This window comes from Crocuta crocuta, unplaced genomic scaffold (assembly GCF_008692635.1).
Source record: "Crocuta crocuta isolate KB4526 unplaced genomic scaffold, BGI_CrCroc_1.0 scaffold136, whole genome shotgun sequence".
Lineage (NCBI taxonomy): Eukaryota > Metazoa > Chordata > Mammalia > Carnivora > Hyaenidae > Crocuta > Crocuta crocuta.
This window is the reverse complement of record NW_027531009.1, coordinates 31,406-56,879: the sequence shown is the minus strand read 5'-3', so window position 1 is coordinate 56,879 and position 25,474 is coordinate 31,406. Positions and strand designations below refer to the sequence as shown.

The 25,474-nt window shown below is 38.9% G+C and overlaps 1 protein-coding gene across 1 annotated transcript; it reads right to left on the bottom strand.

Moving 5' to 3' along the window:
- Positions 1–10,606: 10,606 nt before the first annotated feature.
- On the bottom strand, positions 10,607–22,124 carry LOC144237137 (uncharacterized). Its single transcript, XM_077770817.1, is given in 5 exon segments — positions 10,607–11,138; positions 11,140–12,526; positions 14,032–14,185; positions 20,450–20,512; positions 22,028–22,124. Coding segments are annotated over 4 exon segments (1,704 nt in total). The 5' UTR covers positions 20,465–20,512; positions 22,028–22,124; the 3' UTR covers positions 10,607–10,990.
- Positions 22,125–25,474: the final 3,350 nt, after the last annotated feature.

Sequence of the window (25,474 nt, the reverse complement as noted above, 5' to 3'; positions counted from 1 at the left end):
TTCTATCATCTTGGAGTTCCTGGGGCCAATCGTGATGTCCTGCAAGACACTCAAGAAGCAGGTGGTGCCAATGGATACACCACTGGCCACTCTGAACATACAAAGCAAGTTTGCATCAAAATTCAATGAAGACTTCGTTCAACCCTAAAGCTGTCAGCAAGTTACTTCTTTAAAGACTATGAGCCAGAGGTTGGCTATAATCAGGTGCTTAAGAAGCAAGTCTTAGGAAGGAATTGAGCCATGTTTTAATTATTTTTTACTGCATTGACTTATCTTTTGTTTGGCCTTTATCTTGCTGTAGGATGTGAAAAATAAGACCATTTATTGTCATTTTTATAGGAATCTCCATTTCCCAAATACCAAGCATCATTAATGTTATACCTACTGTAGTTTTTGCTGGTTATTAACTTTTCTTATGTACTTTGGCATACTTATGAATTGTTAACTTCACTGATCTAATAGTCTCTTCATAAATAAACATCTCATAAGGATAACCATGCTCATTTTTGGGTTTTTTAGAGTTTTTGTGGGTACTCTTATTGATTCATTATTCTATAAGATTTTTGCAGTAACACTGTTTCTTCAAAAAACTAACTGATGGTATCTATGTCAAGAACCAATTACATTTATAAATTAACTTAAGAAGAATTGTTTTTTTTGTAATATTGAATCTTTTTTAAATTTTTTTAAAGTTTTTTTTTTAAAATTTATTTCTAGGAGAGAGAGAGCGTGAGCAGGGGAGGGTCAGAGAGAGAGGGAGTCACAGACTGAAACCGGCTCCAGACTCTGAGCTGGCAATCAGCACATAGCCCAACGTGGGGCTCGAACCCACGAACCGCGAGATCATGACCTAAGGGAAAGTCGGACGCTTAACTGACTAAGCCACCCAGGCGCCCCTAATATTGAATCTTTCTATCCAAGAGCATGATGTAAATTTACTTTCATTAAATGTATTTCAGGAATGTTTTATTTTTCCCCATATAGGCTTTACACATTTTATTTGATTCATTCCTAGTTAATTTCTCTTTTTTTAAGCTACTTATTTATTTATTTAGAGTGCAAGAGAAAGAGAGAGGATGGGGAAGAGGGGTAGAAGGGGAAACAGAGAGAAAGAGAAAGAGAGAGAAAGAATTCCAAGCAGACTCCATGCTCAGCATGGAGGTAGACGTATCACTACCTAGGCTGAAATCAGGAGTCTGGCACTCAACTGACTGAGCCATCCTCATGCTCATATTTCATTTTAGGTTACACTATTTTTTTTAAATATTGATTTATTATTTTTGAGAGAGAGCGAGAGCACAAGTCAGAGAGGGGCAGAGGGAGTGGAGGAGACACAAAATCTGAAGCAGCCTCCAGGCTCTAAGCTGTCAGCACAGAACCTGACTCGTGGCCCAAACCCTGGAACCATGAGATCATGACCTGAGCCCAAGTTGGACACTGATCTCACTGAGCCACCCAGGTGCCCCTATTTTATGTCACACTTTTGTAATTGCAGGCTCTGCAAGTATAACTCATAAATGATTGTTTGTTGTACATCAGCTATTGTACAAAAATATTCTATTACAGGGGTGCCTGTGGAGCTCACTTGGTGGAGTGTGCAACTCTTGAACATGGATCATGAGGTTGAGTCACATGTTGGGTGTAGAGATTACTTAAAATATTTTTTTAAAAAATCTATGTGCAAAAAGGCTATTGTTTTTGTATATCAGTACTATAACCTTACTGAGTTGTTTTTCAAAGTGGATTTTTCTATGTGTTCCTTTGTGTTTCCAGTGGTATACTTGTATCATCTGCAAACACAGTTCTACGTCTTTCTAATTCCTATGCCATGTTAAATAGCCCTGGCTAAACCTACAACACAGTGATAAATAAATAGATCATGTCCTTTTTTTAGTGTGGTTTCTTGCCTTACTGGAATATCTCTAGTGCTTCCCTATGAGCAAAGTCGGGAAGGATCCTAAAGAAAGTCCTAATTTTGAGTGTTTAACATTCATACATGTTGAATTCTTCCAAATAATGCTTTTGTAACTATGAGTAAGATTTCTTGATTTCTTTTTCTTTTATTGTTTTTTTTTTAAATTTATTTTTGAGAGAGAGATAGAGACAGTGTGAGCAGGGGAGGATCAGAGAGAGGGAGTCACAGAATCCAAAGACAGACTCCATGCTCTTAGCTAGCTGTCACAGAGCCCGATGTGGGGCTTGAACCCACGAACCGTGTGATCCTAACCTGTGCCGAAGTCAGACGCTTACCCAACTGAGCCACCCAGGCGCCCCTTGATTTCTCTTTTTAAATATGATGAAGTAGATGAATTTCCTAATAGTGAATCATTCGTGAATTTTAGACACAAATTTCTTTGCTCATTATATTTTTATATGATTTTTCAGGGGGTTTGGCTATATTTATTCTACATGGTACCATCTGTAGGAAGAGGTGACATCATTCTGTGGTATTCTTTTTGGTACAAACTTCAGGTTGTTTCAGTATCAGAATTTTATGTGATGTAAAAAGATAATTTGGAAATTTTAATTCCTCTCTGATGCTCTTGAATTGAGTAAGTAGCATTAGCTTACCTTCTATTTAAAAGAATGGAAGAATCTGGCTGCTACTCTGATCTGGTGCTTTTATTTGTGAGGGACTCTGATAAATGTCTTCCTCTTCTCTATGGATATTGGTCTGTTTGTACTCCTTTATCTTACTGAAGTCAATTTTGATAAAATGTATTTTCCTAGAAAATGTCCATTTTATATAGGCTTTCTAGTTGATTTGAGTTAGGGAAACAAAGAAAATATTTTTTAACCTCACTTCTTGGCATCATGTGTTTTCTTTGCATTTACTGAAAATTGAAAATGTATTGCACTTACTGAAAATTTTAAAACTAGAAAATCCTTCTTGGGTCATTTGTAGGAGTCTTTCTCTCTGTCTATAAGTTAAATGGTGGTGGGACTTCGGTCTGAGGAGTAACAAAGAATTAGATTGAGGTAACAGAAATTCTCAAAGAAGCACAGAATCCAGTGAGGCACGTGTGCTTCTCTGCTGGTCTTTCATGGCTCAGACCTCAGCATTTCCTCCGTTCATGTGACGCCCTGTCTGCTTCTAGGAATAATGGAAACGGAAGTCTCTCTCAAACACTCCAATGGTCCCTTTGGATATGCTCACTAGAAACTTCTAATAGATCCCGGTAATTAAAAAGTTTTTCAGGGGCGCCTGCGTGTCTCAGTCTGTTAAGCGTCAGACTTCGGCTCAAGTAATGATCTTAAGGTTTGTGGGATCGAGCCCCACTTCGGGCTCTGTGCTGACAGCTCGGAGCCTGGAGCCTGTGTCTCCCTCTCCCTCTGCTCCTTCCCCACTCATGCTCTGTCTCTCTGTCTGTCTCTCAAAAATAAAGAAACTTNAGCTCGGAGCCTGGAGCCTGCTTCAGATTCTGTGTCTCCCTCTCCCTCTGCTCCTTCCCCACTCGTGCTCTGTCTCTCTGTCTCTCTCTCAAAAATAAAGAAACATTTTTTTTTAAAGATTAAAAACTTTTTCAGAACCATTCTCAGTTCCCCAAGTATAGAACTATCATTCCCACTACAGCTGACATGATGATTGCAATTCTTTGGGGAGGCGAGGTCACAGAATCATTAACCTGTATCTCAGGATTTGGCTTCCTCCCTCCCATACATGCTTTGCTAGCTACTTTACACACAGTTCCCAGTCCTGGCATCTGGAGGGAGTCTGTTAGTATTTTCTAGGTTGGTCTGAGAGCACAGTCTCTAAGGTTAGGAGATGCACAGGAATCTGGGTAGGTGAGCATGTCTGGGAATAGAGTCTCACTGCACAGGCTAAGCTTGTGAAAGAGAGGCGAAATCAATGCATGACTGCTGCTAAATGTAATTTAACAAAGTCCTCGTTGAAGGGATTCTTGGTGTTTGATCCATGTGCTAGCAGAGTCTGAATTTTAAGATACTTCAGTATTATAATTTCAGGGGCACCTGGTGGCTCAGTCGTTTAAGCATCCAACTGTTGATCTCAGCTCTGGTTTTGATCTTGGGGCCATAAATTCAAGCCCCATGCTGGGAATAGACAGCCTACTTAAAAAAAAAAAAAAGATTATACTTTTAGAATTAATCTGCTATTCAATATAGTGAGCAAGAGTCACAAAGACATTTTCAGGAGCAATATTGTGATTTCTCTAAAGGCAAGTGCATGTGATAATGAATATGATGGAACTAATTGAAATACAGCAGAAACAGCATGACTGAATGGGAAAAGCTCCAAAATACATCAGCCCCTTCAGTGTCCTGTGTGGGGTGTTCTACATGTTGGTTAATATGTTTTTTCCTATGTATATGGCTGGCAAATGGAATCACAAAACTATTACAAAAAAAAAAGTGATCTGGGATATTGTTGTGCTTCACAGTGTAGAAACAAGGTCACAGGCTCATTAGATGCAGCAATGATATTTTTCCATGATTGTGTTTGCGACACACGACCTTGGCCAGCAACTCCATGGTTTTTCTCCTTCAGAGGCACAACGCATCCATAGAAACAGTCTCTCCCTCAGACCCTCCTGTGAAACCAGAGCCACCCAAAGCATCCCTGTTTTGGTGACCCCCTTTGTGTCATTTTATGTCGTTTCTTCCATCATTTATGTTTACTTGGCTCTCTTGGATAATTCTAGTTGGTGGCTGGTGTAAGTTGCTGTGCTAATCACTGCATGTTTTCCAACTATTAGCCCCTTTGTTCTCATGAACCATGACCCCAGCATATTCAGGCTGCACTGTGCCTGCTGTGGAAGAAATACATAATTCCCTCATCTCATCAGGGAAATGTGAATTGTCTCCCACCTGTTCAGTCATGGATGCACTGAGACCTCAAAGAATGTTAAGAACAATTATGAGCCAGTTTCGTTGCAGAGAGTGGGGTGAACGAGACACACTGACACCAGCCTGATATGAAATAGTAAAGAGCATGGTGCATGAAATCTTCTGTAATCAATATGTGTGTAGTTATATAGTTGTGTTTTTATTAATGGTAACAGTGAAGTTAAGATTCCCTAAAACAGTCCTGAATTACTGTGAACATACTGGAAATATCTTTGAATGTGTAATTTTCAAATTGAGATATTAAATTTTCCCAAGATGTACCTGAGATTGGGATTGTAAATCCTGATTTGTGATGGAAATGGCCTGGGGTGAAGGTAGAAGAAAACCAAGTTTTACTTATTCCTGGCTTGGAGGCTATGTTGTGAATGTTATGCCTTATATCTAAGAGAAATTGGGGACATTTGAAATAGGATAATGCTTATGGAGCAAAATGAGTGCATGAAATTATTTTCTGGTCAACATTTGAAGAATAAACTATAGGGGACAAAAAGAAACATATGAAGAGGTGTCAGATGAATCTTTCAAAAGGTGCAGGTGGGAAGCAGCCAGTAAAAAGATTGGGTATATGGGGGGGCGCCTGGGTGGCTTAGTCGGTTAAGCGTCCGACTTTCGCTTAGGTCATGATCTCGCGGTTCGTGGGTTTGGGCCCCGCGTCGGGCTCTGTGCTGACTGCCAGCTCAGAGCCTGGAGCCTATTTCAGAGTCTGTGTCTCCCTCTCTCTCTGACCCTCCCCTGCTCACGCTGTCTCTCTCTCTCTCCTAGAAATAAAAAATAAAAATATTAAAAAAAAAAAGATTGGGTATGTGGGAAAAGACTGAATGGAATTTTGAGATGTTTGTAGATTGTTCTGTGTTAAGTCTTGATGGCAGTTGGTGAGAAAGAAATTCAAGCTGGACTTCCAATGGCTTTTCCAAATTGAGGATACAAGAGGTTAAAGAGGACCATTTTATCAAGCTTGGTTCAGGAGATGGGTAGCAATTTGAAGCTGGAGTATATGAATATATTATGTTTAAAAGGGAATAGTATCACTTTTGAAATCACCACCAAGGAATACAGACACCTTTGAAATTAAAANTAAGGGGTGCATGAATGGCTCAGTCGGTAGAGCAGGCATCTCTTAATCTATGGATTGTCACACTGAGCCCTATATTGTGTGTAGAGATTACTTAAAAATAAAAAAATTTAAAAAGAAAGATTTTAGGGATGCCTGCGTGGCTCAGTTGGTTGGGTGTCCAATTTTAGCTCAGGTAATGAACTCACATTTCGTGAGTATGAGGTCTGCATCGGGCTCTGTGTTGACAACTCAGAGCCTGGAGACTGCTTTAGATTCTGTGTCTCCCTCTCTCTCTGATCCTCCCCATTCGCACTCTCTCTCTCCCTTTCAAAAAATAAACAAAAAAATTTTTAAAGAAATATTTTAATCTTATTTTAGTCAATAAATCATAACCATTTTCAAGTTTTTTAAGGTAAACATTTTAGTTTGGAATAACTTTAGATTTGCAGAAAATTTGTAAAGATAACACAGAGAGTTCCAAAATGTCCCTCACCGATTACCCCCAATGCCACCATCTTAACTTTACTATGGTTCATTTGTCAAAACTAAGGAACCCAGATTGGTATGTCATGGTTAACTAAACTCCAGACTTTATTTACATTTCAACTGTTTTGACACAGTCATTCTTCCCGATCAGCATCCAATCCAGGATTTCACATTACATGCAGTGCTCTGTCTCCCCCAGTCTCTTCTGCTCAGTGACATGTTCTCACACTTCCCTTGTTTTTCCTGAAAGGTATGAGGAGTACTGGTCCCTCACATTTTAGAGTGCCTCTAAAGTTGAATTTCTCAATAGTTTTCTTTTTTCTTTTTTTTTTTAAGTTTATTTATTTGAGAAAGAGGACAGGTGAGCAGAAGAAGGGAAAGAAAGAATCCCAACCTGGGGCTTGATCCCAAGAACTGTGAGATCATGACCTGAGGTGAAATCAAGATCAGTCCCTCAACAAATTGAGCCACCCAGGCAACCTGAAGTTCTTCTCATGGATAGACTGGGTTTATGGGTTTTTGAGAAGACAATCACATCTCATCACAGCATACAGTCTGAGGGGTTTCATGCAAGAACACAATTTACTTTAGATGATGTTAATCTTAATCAGTTAGTTAAGGTCTTGTTCATCAGAATCCTCCTCTGATGAAATTACCATGCATGCTTTCCACACTGTATTCTTGCGAAACTCTAAACACAGCCCACAGTCAAGTGTGTGTGGTGGGGAAGGGTTGGGGGTTGGTGCCTGAGGGTAGAGGTGGGCTGTTGAATTAAACTCCACATCCTGGAGGACTAAGTAATCTCATGTATTATTTGCCATTCTTCTTATGTATCACGTCTCCCTCATTTATTTATTCAATTAGTTACTCATATCAACATGAACTCATTTATACTTATTTTATACTTAGTGTTATAATTCTATGCAGTGCAATTTATTCTCTTGCTTAGGTTGTTCAGGCTTTGGTCATTGGAAGCTGTGGTATAAAATACACACTCAGGGGGTGCCTGGGTAGCTCAATCAGTTAAGCATTCAGTTTCAGCTCAGGTCATGATCTCACAGCTTGTGGGTCCAAGCCCCACATTGGGCTCTGTTTTGATAGATCAGAGCCTGGAGACTCCTTCAGGTTCTGTGTCTCCCTGTCTCTCTGCCCCTCTTGCTCTTGTGTGCGTGCATGCACTCTATCTCCCCAAAATACACACACACACACACACACACACACACACTCACCTGGTCTCTGTCTTGGGTTCCTGACTCAGAAATCTTTAAGATTTCCTGAGTGGTAGGAGTGTCTTTATTACACTAAGGAGGCAGCTCTGGGCAGGGGTTCCCCACAGAATTTCACAATGGGGGACTGGACACCTTTGAAACCCAACTACATGATTGGATGGAAACACACAGCAGCCCAACCTATGGGGAGAGGAAAGAGGCTGGCTGGGGATGGAGTTTAGTCATACGGCCAATGGTTTCATCAACCATGTCTAGGTAGTGAAGCCCTGATTCAACACCTGGAGAAGCTCCTGGGAGCTTCTTGGTGGGGGACAAAAGCTACTGTGCTGGCAATCCTCCCAAACCTTGCTCTATGGATGCCATCATCTGGCTCTTTACTGCCATCCTTTACATTAAAATGGGAAATGACAAAACTAAATGAATTTAGGAGTGAGTTTGCTGTCTTTTATTCCAGGGAAGACAACCCTTGGTTTGGGGGAGGACAGAGCCTCACATGCAGGGAGTGGAGTGGTCTTCCTGAGGGATTTGGGGCAAGATTGAGTTTTAGAAGAGGCAGTGCAGAGACAGGGCATGATTGGCTAGGAGGTTGGGGATTTCCTTAGAAGACCAGCAGGTGCTGTGCTCTGGGGTAAGTTCAGGTAGCTGAAGCTGAGTTGGAGGACTGTGCTTGGTGTATGCTTGGTTTCTTTGCTGGGTGTCATAGAGCAGGCTGATTAAGGTTTAGATTTGTGATTTGGGTTGGGCCATTAGAGTGGCCTCCATTTTTGTGGGTCCCATTATACAAATTAACTTTATCAAGGATTATCATACATATAGCACTTTGCAAGTTCTTTGAGTCTTCCCAGCAAATATTGAAGCCCAGAGTTCAGAAGAAGCCTTAAATTTGTAGTTGGCTGGAGACGTACAGAAGGTTTGGGAATGCCTGGCTCGTGACTGGTGTCTGAAGTGGGGGGCATCCTGGGAAAGACTTTGCCCTTAACTTGTGGGATCTCTACTAACACCAGATAAAGTCAGAATTACATTGAACCACAGTTGGTGTCAGAGATTTGGTGACAGGGAGCTGGAGCTCTTGCAGGTTTGGCTATTATGTCCCTTTGATCTGTCCCCACTTTTTTTAAACTACTTCCTTACTCTTAACATTCTGTCACTACAAGATCCTTCAGGCTCATCTTGTATTTTCCCTGCTCCTGCCATAGAATCAGCCATAACTCCAACAAGTTTATTATAGTGTTATTTATTACAGTGTTATTTATCATAGTGTTAGAAAGCTGGATGTTCTTGCTACTATGATGTCAGTGCTGTTAGACCCTGTGAGTAGACCGACCTGGGAACCTGTTCACACACAGATCTACAGTTTTCTCATTATCTCTCAGTTTATATGCATATCTATAGCTAAATCTGTGCTCATACTGATGTCCCTGACTCTGATCCCATACTTCAGGGTTCATGTTAGCCCTTCCCCCCTACTTTTCTGTACCTATCTGTGTTTATCAAGAACTATGGCCTCATATGCCTTTGAAGAGTTTTGCATCTGATCCTCCATGCTCTCACACTCTCTGCATACGACCTATAACCCCCTCCCCCTGGCCTCATTTGGACCCTGCTCTCTCACACACCTGCTACCTTCCAACTCTGCCCCGTTCACCTGCCCCTGCAGTGGCAAGGCTCACAGCACTTTAAGATATTGGACGTGGTAAATATCGTCTTTGGGGCTCTTGCAGGGATGGAAGAAGTGAAAAAGGTGCAAAGTGCCCCCATTGTCAGTCATCCAAGATCAGGAGCTTCCTTTATTCTTCCAACATGTGAACACATTGTTGAGACACACATGTGCCTGCAGACTGAATGTAATTACATAAACGGGACCAGGAGTGTGGGAGTACAGGCGAGTGTGTGTAAATGTGAGTGTGTGCTTGTATTTCCCGAGTGTGTGCATGAGTATGAGTTTGCTATGGAGTGTATGTATGTGAGTGTGTAAATGTATACGGCTGTCTATTTGAATGTATGTTACACATATGCATCGGTTTGGTCTGTGTGTTTGTAAACTAAGGGATGTCCACCATTATGACTCTAGTCTCTGACTTGGATATGGGAGTATTTGACTATGTATTTTTGTGTAGTGAAAAAAAATGGATTAAGATTCTCGTATCATCCTAGTAAATGTATCCCTTTATGATTATGAAATAGATTTCATTATCCCTGGTCATGTTACTCTTTAATTAACTTTGATCTTACTATAGCTACTCTATTTTTAATAGTGTTTCTGTTTATCTTTTGCGCAAGAATTTACTTTGTGTCCTTAATTTTTGAAGTGGATTTCTCTTAGGAAATATACATTTGTCTGTCTTTAAAAAATCCAATTGACAGGGGTGCCTGGTTGGCTCACATGGTTAAAGGTGTAAGACTGTTGATTTTAGCTCAGGTCATGATCTCACGGTTCTTGAAATCGAGCCCTATGTTGGGCTCTAAACTGACATCTCAGAGCCTGCTTGAGATTTTCTCTCAACCTCTCTCTCTCAAATAAATAAAACTTAAAAAAAAATCAGTGACAATTTTTAAAGGGGCCTTTAGACTGTTTCCTTTTACAGATATTACGTAGATTTAAATTATCTTGCTAATGCTTTCAAAATGTCTCTTTTGCTCTGTTCCCTCTTTTACTGTCTTTGAAGTAACAAAATTTTTACAGAAGATGATTAGGCCTTTCTACAGATATACTTGTTCCATGGAAACACACTGATCATTTTAATTTTCTGTGGAATTTAACACCTAAGGTTGGCTAACCCTCAAAATAGAACTATTTCTCCCTAGTGTGAGTTTTTGTATTGTAGTATATTGAGAGAATTGGCTAAACTAACAATCAGCTTCATTAAACGTGTAATGTTTTTGTCCAATATGAATTCTTTACTGTTTCCTGAGGTGAAGACCTTGACACATTTGTATGATTACCATATTATGTGAATTCTTTCAAGACCAAAAAATTGTATATTTTTTTAATCACTAGAAGTCTGTACCTCTTAATCCCACTCACGTATTTTACCCCCCTCCCCAAAATAGTACATTTTTATAAGGTTGATCACACTCCTTCCATTTGTTAAGGCTTGGATAAGCCTTTCAACACATTCCATTTGTGTGCTTTGTTTCAGAGATTTATATTCTGATATCAGGGGAGGTGTGAGCCCTGGTTACAAGCTTTGCCACATATGTTAGTTTCATATGGTTCCTCTCCATGATGGAATCTCTGATGCTGAGTAGACTTGAGTACTTGCTCATTTTATTTGCAGTTTCTTTCTCCTATGAGTTTCTCCTATGAGTGCTTTGAACAAAAGCACTACCACACAAAATAGTTTATACTCTCTTTTCACTGTGTATTTTCTAATGCCTTGTAAGTTTTGCAAAATTGGGTAAAAGCTTTGCCACACTCATTACATTTATAAGGGTTCTCTCCAGCATGGATTTTCTTAGGCTGAACAAATGCTCCAAAGGTTTTACCACAATTGCTACATTTGTTTCTCTCCAGTATGAGTTCTCTCATGACCCCAAAGGTCTGAACGTTTGATAAAAGCCTTATCACATTTATTACATTTATAAGGTTTTTCTCCCTTATGAATTCTCTGATGTCTCATAAGGCTTGAACTTTCGATAAAAGCCTTGTTACACACATTACATTTGTGTGGTTTCTCCCCACTGTGTATTTTCTGATGCCTAGTAAGGTTTGCAAATTGGGTAAACGCTTTGCCACACTCATTACATTTGTAAGGTTTCTCTCCAGTATGGATTTTTCTATGTTGAGTAAGATGGGAGCGCTCAGCAAAAGCTTTGCCACAGTCATTACATTTGTACGGTTTCTCTCCAGTATGAGTTCTCTCATGACCCCAAAGGTGTGAATGTTTGATAAAAGCTTTATCACACTTATTACATTTATAAGGCTTTTCTCCTGTATGAACTCTCTGATGTGCCATAAGACTTGAACTTCGGATAAAAGCCTTGTCACACACATTACATTTGTGTGGTTTCTCCCCAGTGTGTGTTTTCTGATGCCTAGTAAGGTTTCCAAATTGGGTAAATGCTTTGCCACACTCATTACATTTGTAAGGTTTCTCTCCAGTATGGATTTTTCTATGGTGGATAAGATTTGAAAGGTCCGTAAAGGCTTTGCCACAGTCATTACATTTGTAAGGTCTCTGTCCAGAATGAATTCTCTCATGACTTACAAGGTTTGCGCTTTTGCTAAAAGCCTTCCCACAGTCATTACATTTGTAAGACAGTCCCCTGGTGTATGCTCTCCTGTCTTGTGTAGGTAACAAAAGATATTTAAAAATCTTCCTAGATTTATTCCAAATGTTTTTGGTACTGGGAGGAATTCTTTCAAGTGGTGAGACTGAGGAACCACTGCTGACACACTTCTCAACTGGACTACATCCATACATTTTCTCCTCACTGTGAAATCCCTGCAGTTCAGCCAGGTGTGCCTGCAAACTTAATCCAATTGTATTTTCCAGGCAGTTCATGTACTGGTTTCCAGCACCACTCAGGTTATTGTCCAGTTTTAACAAATTCCTTATAAATGGCTCATCATCCATGAAATACTGGTATGTATTATTTCTTACAGAAACACTCTGCTTTTGAGGAAGAGTAACTGAGGACTGATTAAGTTGCCAGTCTCTTCTACAAGTGAGATTTTTGTTATGGGTCAAAAGCACTTCTTTGTAATTTCTTGCATCATATCCCCACTGACTCTCAAACTCATCCATAGTTTCCCAGACTTCCTTGAGATCAAAATCCTTGATGCCATGGCTTTCATTTTTCTCCAATATCACTAAGTGGTAAGATTCTCCTTTATTAATGTCTTCTGTTGGTAATAATTCCTTGATTGGAAATCCATCAGAAGGGCTTCCTATCAAATAGAGTTGGAAGGGAAATATTTTATACTAAATTCCATAATTACACAACCAAATAATACTTTATACTGAACTCAGGAAGTTTCTCAAGTATGGTCTTCAAACACTATTGTTAAATACAATGTTTTTAAGTTTTCTTTCTATAAAATTTTCCATATTAATAATTTCTCTGATTTTAAAGTAATTTTTCTAAACACACATTATACACTATCCATATTTTTTGGCCATATAACTGGATAATGAAATGAAACTTCATGATTAGAGAGTGCATCTATACACTGGCTATTATACAACTGTGCATGAAATCATTGGGATGTCTATCTTCCTTAATTCTTAATCTTTAGAAAAATGTGTTTACCTGAACACGATATTTCATAATTCTGTGATGCTCAACATATCTTTCATTTCTTCTACTCTGTGTTCCTTATGGAATGTAAATTCTGTCTTTAGTTCTCCAGGAAGAATTTTTTAGAATTCCAGAGGCACTTATTTTGTGTAACTGTGGTTAGTTATTAACTTAACCTGCTTGATCAATTTCTAGATTGTAATAGATTGGTTAAAATACGATGTTCTTTCATCATATCCTCATACATTATTAAACATAAAAACATACCCTACTACTAACCATCAAATCAAGCTGCTGCCCTGAGCTATATGTATTGTTTATGAATATGAGTCTTTCTGCAGCGTGGGGAGGGAAACTAAGGTGCTTGGATCCTCAAAATTAATATACCAGGAGATAGCAGTATAGTTCGTTTAGCTCAATGAAAAATCTGAGTAAAGGCCAGGACTTGGATTCAGAAAATCAAGAGTAAGCACAAGGCAATGTGGGAATATGGCTTGTGCTTGCACATTTAAGGGAATATGATTGTATTATAAGTTAAATGCTTGACCTTGGAAAAGGTCAAAACTTAAATGAACTGGCTGCCTGAATGCTTAAGGGTTATTTCAGGTATGCAGAGTACTCGTTCTCTTCCAAGAACTACTGAACCAAAAGCACAAGTACAAGATCACAGAATCAGGTATTTATGAAAATTCACCATAAGGTTTCTTTTTTATCCCCAACTTTAAATAATTTTATTGTCTCTGGGCCTTATCTTTAAAGATGTCAGTGAAATTTGACTTTCCTAAGAATTTAAGGATTTAAAATCCTATTCCCCCAATTCCCAGAATGTTATTTAAATTCTAGTTAGTTAATATAGCGGGTAGTATGGGTTTCAGTAGAATTTAGTGATTCATCACTTACATATCACACCCAGTGCTCCTCATCACCAGTTCCCTCCCTTAAGCTTTTCTGACTAAGTTCTACAATCACCTAAACAAGCAGGAATGCAGAACTTATGAAGAAAAGGGAAATTAGAGTCTATCTGCCACATTATAAAGCCTTTCCATTCTCAATCAAAATGGCTGCCATCACTCCCTTAAGAATAAGGATTTGAAACTCCTATGATCAAATCAGTGGCTCTCAATAGAAAATGCAAAGACATAAAAAGTTAACTACCAACTTCTAGACGGAAGCTATCCTCACCCAGGAAGACCAAGTTCCTGTAGTTCTCCAACATAACGTTCCTGTACAACGCTCTCTGAGCAGGGTCCAGGCACTCCCACTCCTCCTGGGAGAATTCTATGGCCACATCCCTGAATGTCAACCGTCCCTGAAATGAAAACACATTTCACCAAATGAACAGGGCTCATGTTCTTATTTGACACAAAATTAAAGAAGCAGAGATGTGTAAAGACTGACTTGGCTGGAGTGAGTGCTCTTTGATCCATATAAAATAATTTTGAAGAGCTACAGTTAACATAAGTACCATTCGGTGGCATTTAGTACATTTACAATGTTGCACAAGAATCGCCTCTGTCTAGATCACAAACATTTTTATCATCCCCAAAGAAAATCCTTTACCCATTAAGCAGGTGCTTCCTATTCCTCAGTCCCTAGCAACCACTCTGTTGATTTTAGATCTTTTCATTTAAATGAAATGGGATAAAAAAAAAATGTGACCTTTTGCATCTGCCTTCTTCATGTAGAGTAATGTCTGCGGTTCATCCATGATATAGTATGTATCAGTGGTACATTTCCTTTCTTCTGGCTGCAGAGTATTCCATGGCAGGACTAGACTATATTCATTCAACTACTAATGGGTATTTGGTTGTTATGACCTTTGGCTAATATGAATAATTTGCTATGAACTTTGGAGTACAAATAAGAGTTTGAATACCTGTTTCCAACTCTTTTGGTTATATTCCTAGGAGTGGAATTACTGGGTCACATGGTTCAATTTTTTGGTCACTGGGTCAATTTTTTGAGAATCTTCCACACTCTTTTCCGCAACATCTACAACATTTTAACATCAATGTGTCATGACTCTAATTTCTCCACATCTTTACCAACACTTTGTTGTTGTTGTTGTTGTTGTTGTTGTTGTTTTACAATAGTCATTCTAATGGGTGTGAAATGATATCTCCTGGTGGTTTAGATTTTGCATTTTACTAATTACTACTTTCATCGAACATCTGTTCATGTGCTTGTTTCACGTATCTTGTATGGATATCTTGTATGGATAAATGTCTATTCAAATCTTTTGACCATTTATAAGTTGGGCTCTTTATACTTTGTTGTTGATTTGTGTAAATTCTTCATACATTCTAGATTCTAGACCATTAGGAGATATGTGATTTGCAAATTATTTCCTACCATTTGGTAGATTGTGTGATCATGTCCTTCAGTGCACAGACATGATTAATTCTGATGATGACCAATTTATCTACTTTGTATTTTTCACTTATTCTTTTGGTATCATATATAAAAATCCACAATCAACCCTAAGGTCATGAAGATTTATCACTATAAATAGTGGATGCTCAGTTCTATCACTTTGATATATATTTCTTGCCTCTACTCGAATTATACATTTGATTACTTAATGTTGGTGGTAAGATCTAAAGTTGAGAATTCTAGGTCCTCCAATATTTTCTTTTTTTAAAAGTTTGTTTTTGAGAGAGAGAAAGAGACCGAATGTGAACAGGGGAGGAGCAGAGAGAGAGGGGGACACAGAATCGGAAGTAGGCTCCAGGCTCTGAGCTGTCAGCAAAGAACCTGACGCGGGGCTCAAACCCACTGACTGCGAGATCATGACCTGAGTCAGTCAGATGCTCAACCAACTGAGCCACCCAGGTGCCCCTCCAGTATTTTCTTTCTCACATTTATTTTGGATATTTGGCGTCCTTACCTATACAATATTAGTTTTAGAACCAGGAATCCCATTTGGGCAAAAAAAAGGCTGTTGGGATTTTGCTGAGGACTGCATTACTCTTTATATAGCTCTGGGGAAGGACTGCCATATTAAGGTCTTCCAATCCACAAACACAGGATATCCTGACATTTATTTAGGTTTTCTTTAATATTCACCATCAAATTTGTAGTTTTCAGTGTGTATAAATCTTTGATTTCCTTTGTTAAATTTATTCCCATTTTTCTTGCTCCTGTAAATGGAATTGTTTACTTGCTTAATTTGTTGTACACTACTATATAGAAATACAACTGAATTTTGAGTGCTGATATTTTATTCTGTACTTCAATGAATTTACTATCTTTAACAGTTTGAGGATTCTTTATTTCTAAATATGAGATCATGTATTGCACGGATATAGTATGATTTCTTTTCCAATTTTGACCCATTTTATTTATTTTTCCTCAGTATTTTCTCTAGAACTTCCACTAAGTGTTAATATGTGATGGCAAAATGGGGCACACTTGTTTTGTTCTTGGTATTAGGGGGAAGTTTTCAGTTGTTCACCATTGAGTATGATGTTAGCTATGGAATTTTAATAATACCCTTTTTTAGACTGAGGAGGTTCCCTTCTACTCCTAATTTTTGAGTTTTTGTTGGATGCAGCATTCTGTATATATCTGCTGAATCTAGCTGGTTTACAGTGTTGCACAGTCCTCTATTATTGATGTTTGGTTGTTCTATCCATTATTAAAACAGGAGCATTGAGGTCTCCAGCTGGTATAGAAGAACTATCTCCTCCATTTTGCTTCAAATAATTGGGGGCTTTGTTGTTCTGTACATATTGTTTATAGTTGTTTTATCTTCTTGATGGATTGGCTCTTTTTTCAATACATAATGTTCTTCAACATTTTTGGTAACAATTTTACCACTTAAAAACTATTTGGTCTGGTATCTGTATAGCTACCCAGCTAAGTTTCATTACTATCTGCATGGAATATCTTTTTCCATCCTTCTACTTTGAACCTATTTGTGTATCTAAACTGAGCCCTGGGGCGCCTGGGTGACTCAGTCAGTTAAGCACCTGAGCTGGATTTCGCCTCAGGTCATGATCTCACAGTTCATGAGTTCAAGTCCCGCATTGGGCTCTAGGTAACAGTGTGAAGGCTACTTGAGATTCTCTCTCTCTCCCTCTCCCCAACTCATGCTCTCTAAATAAATAAAGAGTTTAAAAAATTAGGGGCACCTGGGTGGCTCAGTCGGTTAAGCGTCCGACTTTGGTTCAGGTCATGATCTCACGGTTCATGGGTTTGAGCCCCGTGTTGGGCTCTGTGCTGACAGCTCAGAGCGTGGAACCTGCTTCGGATTCTGTGTCTCCCTCTCTCTCTGACCCTCCCCTGCTCTCATTGTCTCTGTCTCCCTCTCAGAAATTAAAAAAAAATTTTTATAAGAGTTTAAAAAAATAAACTGAGCCGTTTATAGACAGAGTGGAATCATTTTTAACAATTAATTCCTTGGGGCACCTGGGTGACTTGGTTAAACTTCCGACTTCGGCTTAGGTCATGATCTCCAGGTTGAGTTCGAATCCCACATCAGGGTTTGTGCTGAGAGTTCAGAACCTGGAGTCTGCTTCAGATTATTCTGTGTCTCCCTCTCTCGCTGCCCCTCTCCCACTCATACTCTGTCTCTCTCTCAAAAATAACCATTAAAATTTTTTAAAAAAATAATTCCTTTATCTTTTATTGAAGTTTAATCTATGTACATTTCAAGTTACTACTGATAAGAATTATTTCTAACATCTGCTGTTTGTATGTCTATTATTTTCTTTCATAATTCCTCCCTCCTATGGGTGTCTATGTCTGTGTGTGCATACCATTTTGATTGACTTTGTATTTATTTTTCTATTTTCAAGTTATTTTCTGGGTTGTTATCCTGGGGATTACAGTTTACATGTTAAGCTAATATATGAATTTCAGATGATACTAACTTAGCTTTAAGAGCATACAAGCAACTGTTGTTATACAGTCTCCCTTTATGTTCTTATTAACAAGAATTAATTCTTTGTATAAAATACGAATAGATGTTTTATACACTCAAGAGCAGATTTTTATTATTGTTTTACACTTTTGTCTTCTAAGACACATAGGAAAAATGAGTTAGAAAACAAAAATATAATACTTCATTTTATATTTACTTATGTAGTTACCGTTACTAGTCTTCATTATTTGTTCCTATGGCTTTGATGTACTGCTAGTTTCCATCATTTATGAAGAACTCCATTTGGTATTTTATTTAGGCTAAGTCTGTAAGTGTGAACTCCCTCAGCTTTTGTTCATCTAGGAGTCTCTTAATTTCACTATCAATTTTGAAGTACAGTTTGCCTCCTAAGGAATTCCTGATAGTTTTTTTTTTAATCTTTCAAACTTTAATACCTCAGAAGACTGCTTCCTGGCCTTCATAGTTTCTGATGAGAAACAGGCCATTAACCTTATTGAGAATCCCTGTATATGAGAAGTTGTTTCTGTTGTGCTACTTCCACAATCACTCTTTTGTCTTATAAAAGTTGACTGATTATGTGCTTGCCAGGGATCGCCATGCATCTGTCATAGTTGAAGTTCATTGGATTTTCTGGATGTGTAGGTTGTTTTTTGACAAATTGGGGAGGTTTTCAGCTCTTATTTCTTCAAATATCCTTTCTGTCCTTTCTTCTTTTGTCCTTTCCTTCTGGGACTCCAATTACATGTATATCAGTATTCTTTATAGTGTCCCAAAATGCTTAGTCTCTGGTAAATTTTCTTCTTTTTTTCCCCCTTTTATTCAACTTTTTACCCCTTTCATCTGCTCACACTTGATAATTTCACTTAATCGATGTTTTGGTTCACTGATTCTTTATACTTATCGTCCATCTGCTGATGAACCCTCTAGTGAATTTTCAACTTGGTGTTTATACTCTTCTAACTCCAGAATTCCTTCTCTTTACTATAATTTCTGTATCTTTACTGATATTTCCTATTTGTTCAAACAGTGTTCTACTACTTCTTAGTTCTCTCCCACGTTTTCCTTTAGCTGAGGATGTTCAAGACAGTTGAAAATAAAGTTTAAAATCTTTATTTAGTAAGTGGAATATCTGTGCCTCCTCAGAAAGACCATCATTACCATGGTAATCATGCTCAAGGTGTACATTCATACCATATCCTTAGATATCTGTAGTGAAGTCTGCCTGATAGAAGCAGCCACCATGGCATTCTTTGTAACAGTAAGAAATTGTAAAGGACCCACGAATCTTCATTTAGAGAATATTCCAATGAGGATCTAAACAAGGAGTTACCTCTATATTTACTAACAAGAAAACAATTTCAAGACATATGGTATGTAAATATTTCTATTTACAGAATAAAATATCAGGATAAAACATTTACTGAAAAATATTTTCTAAAATCACATTACAATTTATAAAAGCATTTTTACAAGATTGGCACTAGAGAGAACATTGGTTCCTGATGAAGACAGTCAGTGATGGTGGAAGATATGACAGGGAAGGGGATATTTTACATCTTAGTTTCTAAACTGCATCACTGTGTGTAACTGAAACCAAAAAATATATACACTAGAGGGGTTTATAACAAAAAAAATAACATTTACAAATAATTCATAAAATGAAATTGAGCACCATCCTCTCTAATGACAGAAAATCCTGCTCCTGTGTCTGGCTAAATTATAAACGTTTTATTTATTTATTTTCTAATATGATAAGTATCTTAATTTTTATATTTTTATTTATTTCTAGGAGAGAGAGAGAGAGACAGCGTGAAGAGGGGAGGGTCAGAGAGAGAGAGAGACACAGACTCCGAAATAGGCTCCAGGCTCTGAGCTGGCAGTCAGCACAGAGCCCGACGCGGGGCTCGAACCCACGAACCGCGAGATCATGACCTAAGCGAAAGTCGGACGCTTAACCGACTAAGTCACCCAGGCGCCCCTAAATTATAAACGTTTTAATCTAAAAGATGTGCAGTGTAAGAATTCATAAAAGAACACCATGGTCTTTATGAGATGGATGTGCTATAAATAATATAAAAAACATTTACTGTTAGACAAGTTTGCTGAGTCTACAGTTTAAATCTAATCATGTTAATAAAACAAAACACCCTCTCTATATTCCTTATTCCTAGTTTGAACTTCCCATTCTGTTCCAAAGCAGTAATATTTTGGAGTCAGAAGCACACTGACTCACTTGTTAAACATCAAATGACGTTTGTAAAAACAAAGCAAACTTCCCCCATCGGTGTTATTTGCCAGGGTTTCTCAGGTACTTGTGCACATTAATATATGACTTATGTGTGCAATCTCTTTAATCCTGGTTTATATGACCTGAAGGGCATCCAGAAGGGGTCTCTGAAGAATCCTTACAGACCAACCTCAAGGACACCACAGAGCCTACTCTCCACCTCTAGTCCTTGCCTGGGAAGAAAATCCTTTACAGCATGACCACCTAAAAGGAGCGTCTTCCCACATTCCACATCACTGGGTCACAGTGAGATGGAATCTGCATGGAGATGAGAGGAAATTGGGAGAAGGCCCTCGGTGTGAATAAACACTGTAGGCAGGACACCTCACAGAGGGAGAAGATTAACAAGTCCAAAATGTGACATTTTAGGAGGAACAGTCAATGAAAAATATGACTTTTACCTGGAAAAGAGCCATTCTTCCTTTTCTCCCTCTGCTTCTGGTCTTCTCAGGTGAGGTTATATACTGTGTGACAAAAAGTATGTTGTTTAATGTTTAGAATCAACATAACCCCTTGCTTTACCACAATATACATAAGGGGAGAACCTTCCTATGGGAGAAAGAGTCCTTTGCTGCCCACTGCAACAGGAGGGATAAGGGACAATTAACTTGTCTCTGGAGTCCACCAAGTGCATTTTTCACCCACTTCTTCAAAAAGCCCTCCCCTGCTGAAACCTACACATTGTACTGAAATTGCATTGTCCTGTCTACCTGACACTGGGCCAAAGGGAATTGCCTCATTCAAGTTCTTGGCTCCTCCCTAGGCAGCTGGCATCCAATGAATAGTTGATGCAGGACACAGAAGCCTGTCCATTCCATCAATTTCAACCAACTCTTAAGGGCCACCCCAGCCCCAGAGCTCCCTGGTAGCCATACTGAGAGTTTAGATCTTTGACCTGATGGTGATGGTTAGCTATAAGGTTTAATGTCAAAAGATGAGAACGATCAAATTTTTAAGATTTAGCTATGATACATAGAGAGGGTGGAGGTGACAAAGGTGTATCCCTGTCTCTGAGACTATGGTCATGCCTCTTTCTTAGCGGTTTTCATTATTTTTGGAACTGGGTCACATTGTAAACTCTAATGGTAACACCCTCTCCCAGAAAACTGCCAAACACAAACACATACCCAATTTTGAAAATCATTTCAGGGATCTTATTAGCCCAGGTTTAGAATTCTTGGTCTATCATCTTCTGTTACAAATGGGTGCACTGGGGATGGGGGCGGGGTGTAATTTTGCCAAGTTACCCTTAAGAAGTCTGAGTTGAATGAGCAGAACTGAGTATAAGTAAATTCTGAAATGGTGGCCTGGACAGGTTTAAGTAGATAGGGCTTGTTGTAATTCCAGACTACCTTTCATACTCCTGAAAAAGAGAAGCTTCTCTTTCAAGGGTTTAATCAAACACAAGCATTTAATTCCTCTTTTCCAGGAAAAACATATGACATTACAAATAGTTACTAGTCCTGGAAAACTGGAAAAAGTGTCACCAGTGAAGATGAACTCCGAGCAATCTCTGCACCATGAACACATGGGCTCTGCTGGAACAAAGTTCCACATCAAGCCAAAACATCTGTACAGAAAAGCCAAAAGGGACTTGGGGGTTCATCTACTTAGTTGGAGACTTCAGTTCAGAACTCAGTAATTTAAAAGGTCGCGTAAGGGAAGAAGAGAACTACTGAATATTAAATTAACTGCCTAGGTTTTGAATGTTGAGAGATTATCAACATCCTTAGCGGATGTGTAATGAAATACTATACAGTTATTTACCAGACATCAAAGAATACTTCTAACATATGATAGAGGGCCAAAGGCAGTAAGCCTGGGGTCAATACCTTCCTCAGGGCCTTTTAACCGGAAACGAACTCAGACGCCCGAGGCACCCACCCAGCGACAGGACTCGGAAAGTCTTATGGCCACGACGGGAGAAGAGAAAGGGACGAACTCCCGGAGAGAGGGACGGGTGGGTTCAAGTATTTTACCTCACCAGGCGACCCCGAAAGCTGGGTGTGGACGACGGGGCCTGAGGCGTGCGACCCCTTGTACGAACCAAAACAACGGAGACTCAACAGAGCGCGACCGTTGCTCCGCGCGATCCGCTTCCGGGTCTGCAGAAAAGCGCGCATGCGTCGCAGGGCGGAGGCGGGGCGAAGACGCATTGTTGGGAGCCGGGGTTGGCTCGGCGAACTGGGCTATTTGGATTCCGGCCAGCGCATCATCCCCGTCCTGCGGTCGGCCAGTCTGTCCGTCTTTCCTGTCCGGCGGTTTCCGGTTCTGCTATAGATTCCTCCCAGTCCCGCCGGTGTGGTTTGGATCCAGACTGGGAACAACGTTAGGGAAGGGTGGGCCGCGTCTGTTGGGAACGGCGGTTTTTGCCAAGTTGAGCCCGGTGCCGGGGGAAACATTTGTAGCCGGCGGTGGGGACGCGCCCCGGCGGGGGGAAGCGGAGCAGCGAGGGGACCTGGGGCTGGGGGTCCTCGTGCAGCGACTGAGACCCGGACACGACAGCTCCTTGTTTAATGAAGCAAAAGCCAGGGTGGCCAGTGTCGGTGATGGACGCTAGGATGCAAAATGCAAAACTGCCCTGTGGGGAACGTGCAGTTTGGTATTTACCCCCGTCAAAGGCTTCCACTGATTGTCACTTCTGCTCCCCATTCGCTGGCCTGCGTTCCCTGGCGTTCCCCGCCGGGCTCTGGGCTGTGAGGGCTGAGCGCTGGCGCGTTGCATTAAACAAACGAACATTTTTGCCTCTGGGCCGTTCATCAATTTTTTTCTTTTTAAGTTTGACATTCGAATCCACACCTCTGGAGATGAATTATAAATCCAAACGCCTTTGAGACCTACCAGATGGCACCTGCGTTTTGCTTAAGCCCTTAATTGCTAAATATTATTGCAATTTCAATTTTTAAAAATCTTTGTTCTCAGTTCTTTGGGAAGATTATTTTATACTCAAAAATTCAATTTTTTAAATAGTTTATTGAGATGGAGAGAAACAAGTCTTACGAGGAATTTAACCATGTTTTAATTATTTTTTTACCCTATAGACTTCTCTTTTTGTCATTTTGATAGGAATTCCCATTTCCCAAACACCAAGCATTAATGATGTTATCCCCACTTTAGTTTTTGCTGGTTATTAACTTTTCTTGTGCACTTTGATATATTTTGACTTTTTAACTTCACTGATGTAATGTCTTAATAAATAAACATCTCGGGATGATGACTATATTCATTTTGGGGTTTTTTTAAGAGTATTTGTAGCTATTCTTATTTGTTCATTATTCTGTAAGGTTTTTACAGTAGCACTGATAGTTCAAAAAACTAACTGATTGTATCTATATCAGGATCCAATAAAATTTATAAATTAGCTTAAGGAGAATTGACCCTTTTATAAAATTGTGTTTTTCTACCCAAGAACATGATATAAATTTACATTCATTTCTACTTTCATATATTTCAGGAATGTTTTTTTTCCTACATATTGGTTATTTCATTTAATTTTTAAAGGTATTTATTTATTTCTTGTGCTCGCTTCGGCAGCACATATACTAAAGGTATTTATTTCTTTATTCCGTGAGCCATTTTTTTATGAATATTCTATTAGGTTACTGATTTATTTTTCATAGTGATTTTACTTGTGTGTCTATAGCTGTATATTAGCTCAAACTAATCAGAACTGATAACTGAAAAGTCAGCAAAAATACAGGTTTGGAAAGATGTGGTAACCACCCACTGCTATTTAAATGAGTGTTGGGAAATTGGCTGGCTCAGTTGGTTAAGCGTCTGACTCTGGATTTCAGTTCAGGTCATGATCTCACAGTTCATGAGATTGAGTCCCACATCAAGCTCTGGGGTGAAAGCTTGTGATTCTCTCTCTTCCTCTCTCTCTGCCCCTCCCCCACTTGTGTGCTCATTCCTTCTCTCTCTCTCAAATTAAATTTTTAATTTTTTAAATTTTTTTTATTTTTTAATGTTTATTTACTTTTTTAATTTTAATTTTTTTNAGAGAGATGGAGACACAGAATCTGAAGCAGGCTCCAGACTCTGAGCTCTCAGCATAGAGCCAAATGCGGGTCTTAAACCCATGAACTATGATATGACCTGAGCCAAAGTCGGATGCTTAACTGACTCTCAAATTAAATTTTTTAAATTAATTTAATTTAAATGAGTATTGGATTATCTGAGAGTTAAAGGAATTATTGAATCTACGCATTGCAATATCTGATCCTGGTGCCTTTATTTGTGAGGGTCTCAGAAACGTCTCCCTTTTTGCAGATATTGTTCTGTTTAGACTTCCTGTTAACATTAGGGAGATCAATATTGGTAAAGCATATCTTCCTAACAAATTTCCACATCGCCTACACTTCCAAATGCATTGGCACTGACTTGTGCAAATAAATCCAGTGATCCCTGATGTAAATTATCATTGGCATGTCCTTCTCTTTGATTGTAACTCTGAAAATCCTTATCAGGTACTTTTGATTTCATTTCTATGCTTATAACTTAAATGATGGGGCACCTTAGTGGTCTAAATATTAGAAAAAACTCTCTTTGGGGTAGAATTCCTCAACAAGACAGAGAATCTATTGAAATTCCGTGTTTCATTAACAGTTCCTCACCTATCAGACCTCAGCATTTCCTGCCCTACTCTTGAACACTTGTCTACCTCCAGGGCTTGTGGAAAAGAGAGAGCTTCTCCCAAACACCTGAGAGATGCTAACTTGGAACTTGTAATTGGTTTTTGGCAAGTAGCAACTGGGAAAAAAAAAAAAAGTCTTTCAATGGTATTCTTAGTTCCCCATGCCTATCTTCTCACTGGAGTTCCGGGTGAAATGATTATTTCTCCAGGAAGGGGAGGTCACAGAACCATGAACCCAGACGTTGGGATCTGGCTGTCTCCCTCCTGCACGTACTGGCTGCCATGACCTTCACACTGAGCCAACTGTTCTAACTTGAAAAGAATGAGTTGTATATTCTATTTCCATTTAATAGGCAGAGTCTGCAATGAAAAAAGCTTTTTTTTCTGAACATACACTTGTACTTTTCATTGGACTTTTACCTTATTATAGAATGTGAAGAGTAAATTAGTTTCTTAACTTTGTGATAGTAATATCAAGTACCAAACCCCAAGTATTAATGATATCATCCCCAATTTCTTATTGCTTATTAACCTTCTCATATACTTTGGGCTATTTGTGAATTTTTCTCTCTACTGATCTATCAGTCTTATTTAAGAAACATGTCTCATAGAACTACCTATATATTTTTTCTTTTTTCTTTGTTTTTCAGATTACTTAAAATGAGATCTGCCCTATTAATGATCTTTTTGAATGTTAAAACATGTTTTTTTTAAAATTTTTAATGTTTTATTTCTTTTTCTTAAACAGTTTATTGTCAAGTTGGTTTCCATATAATACCCAGTGCTCATCCCC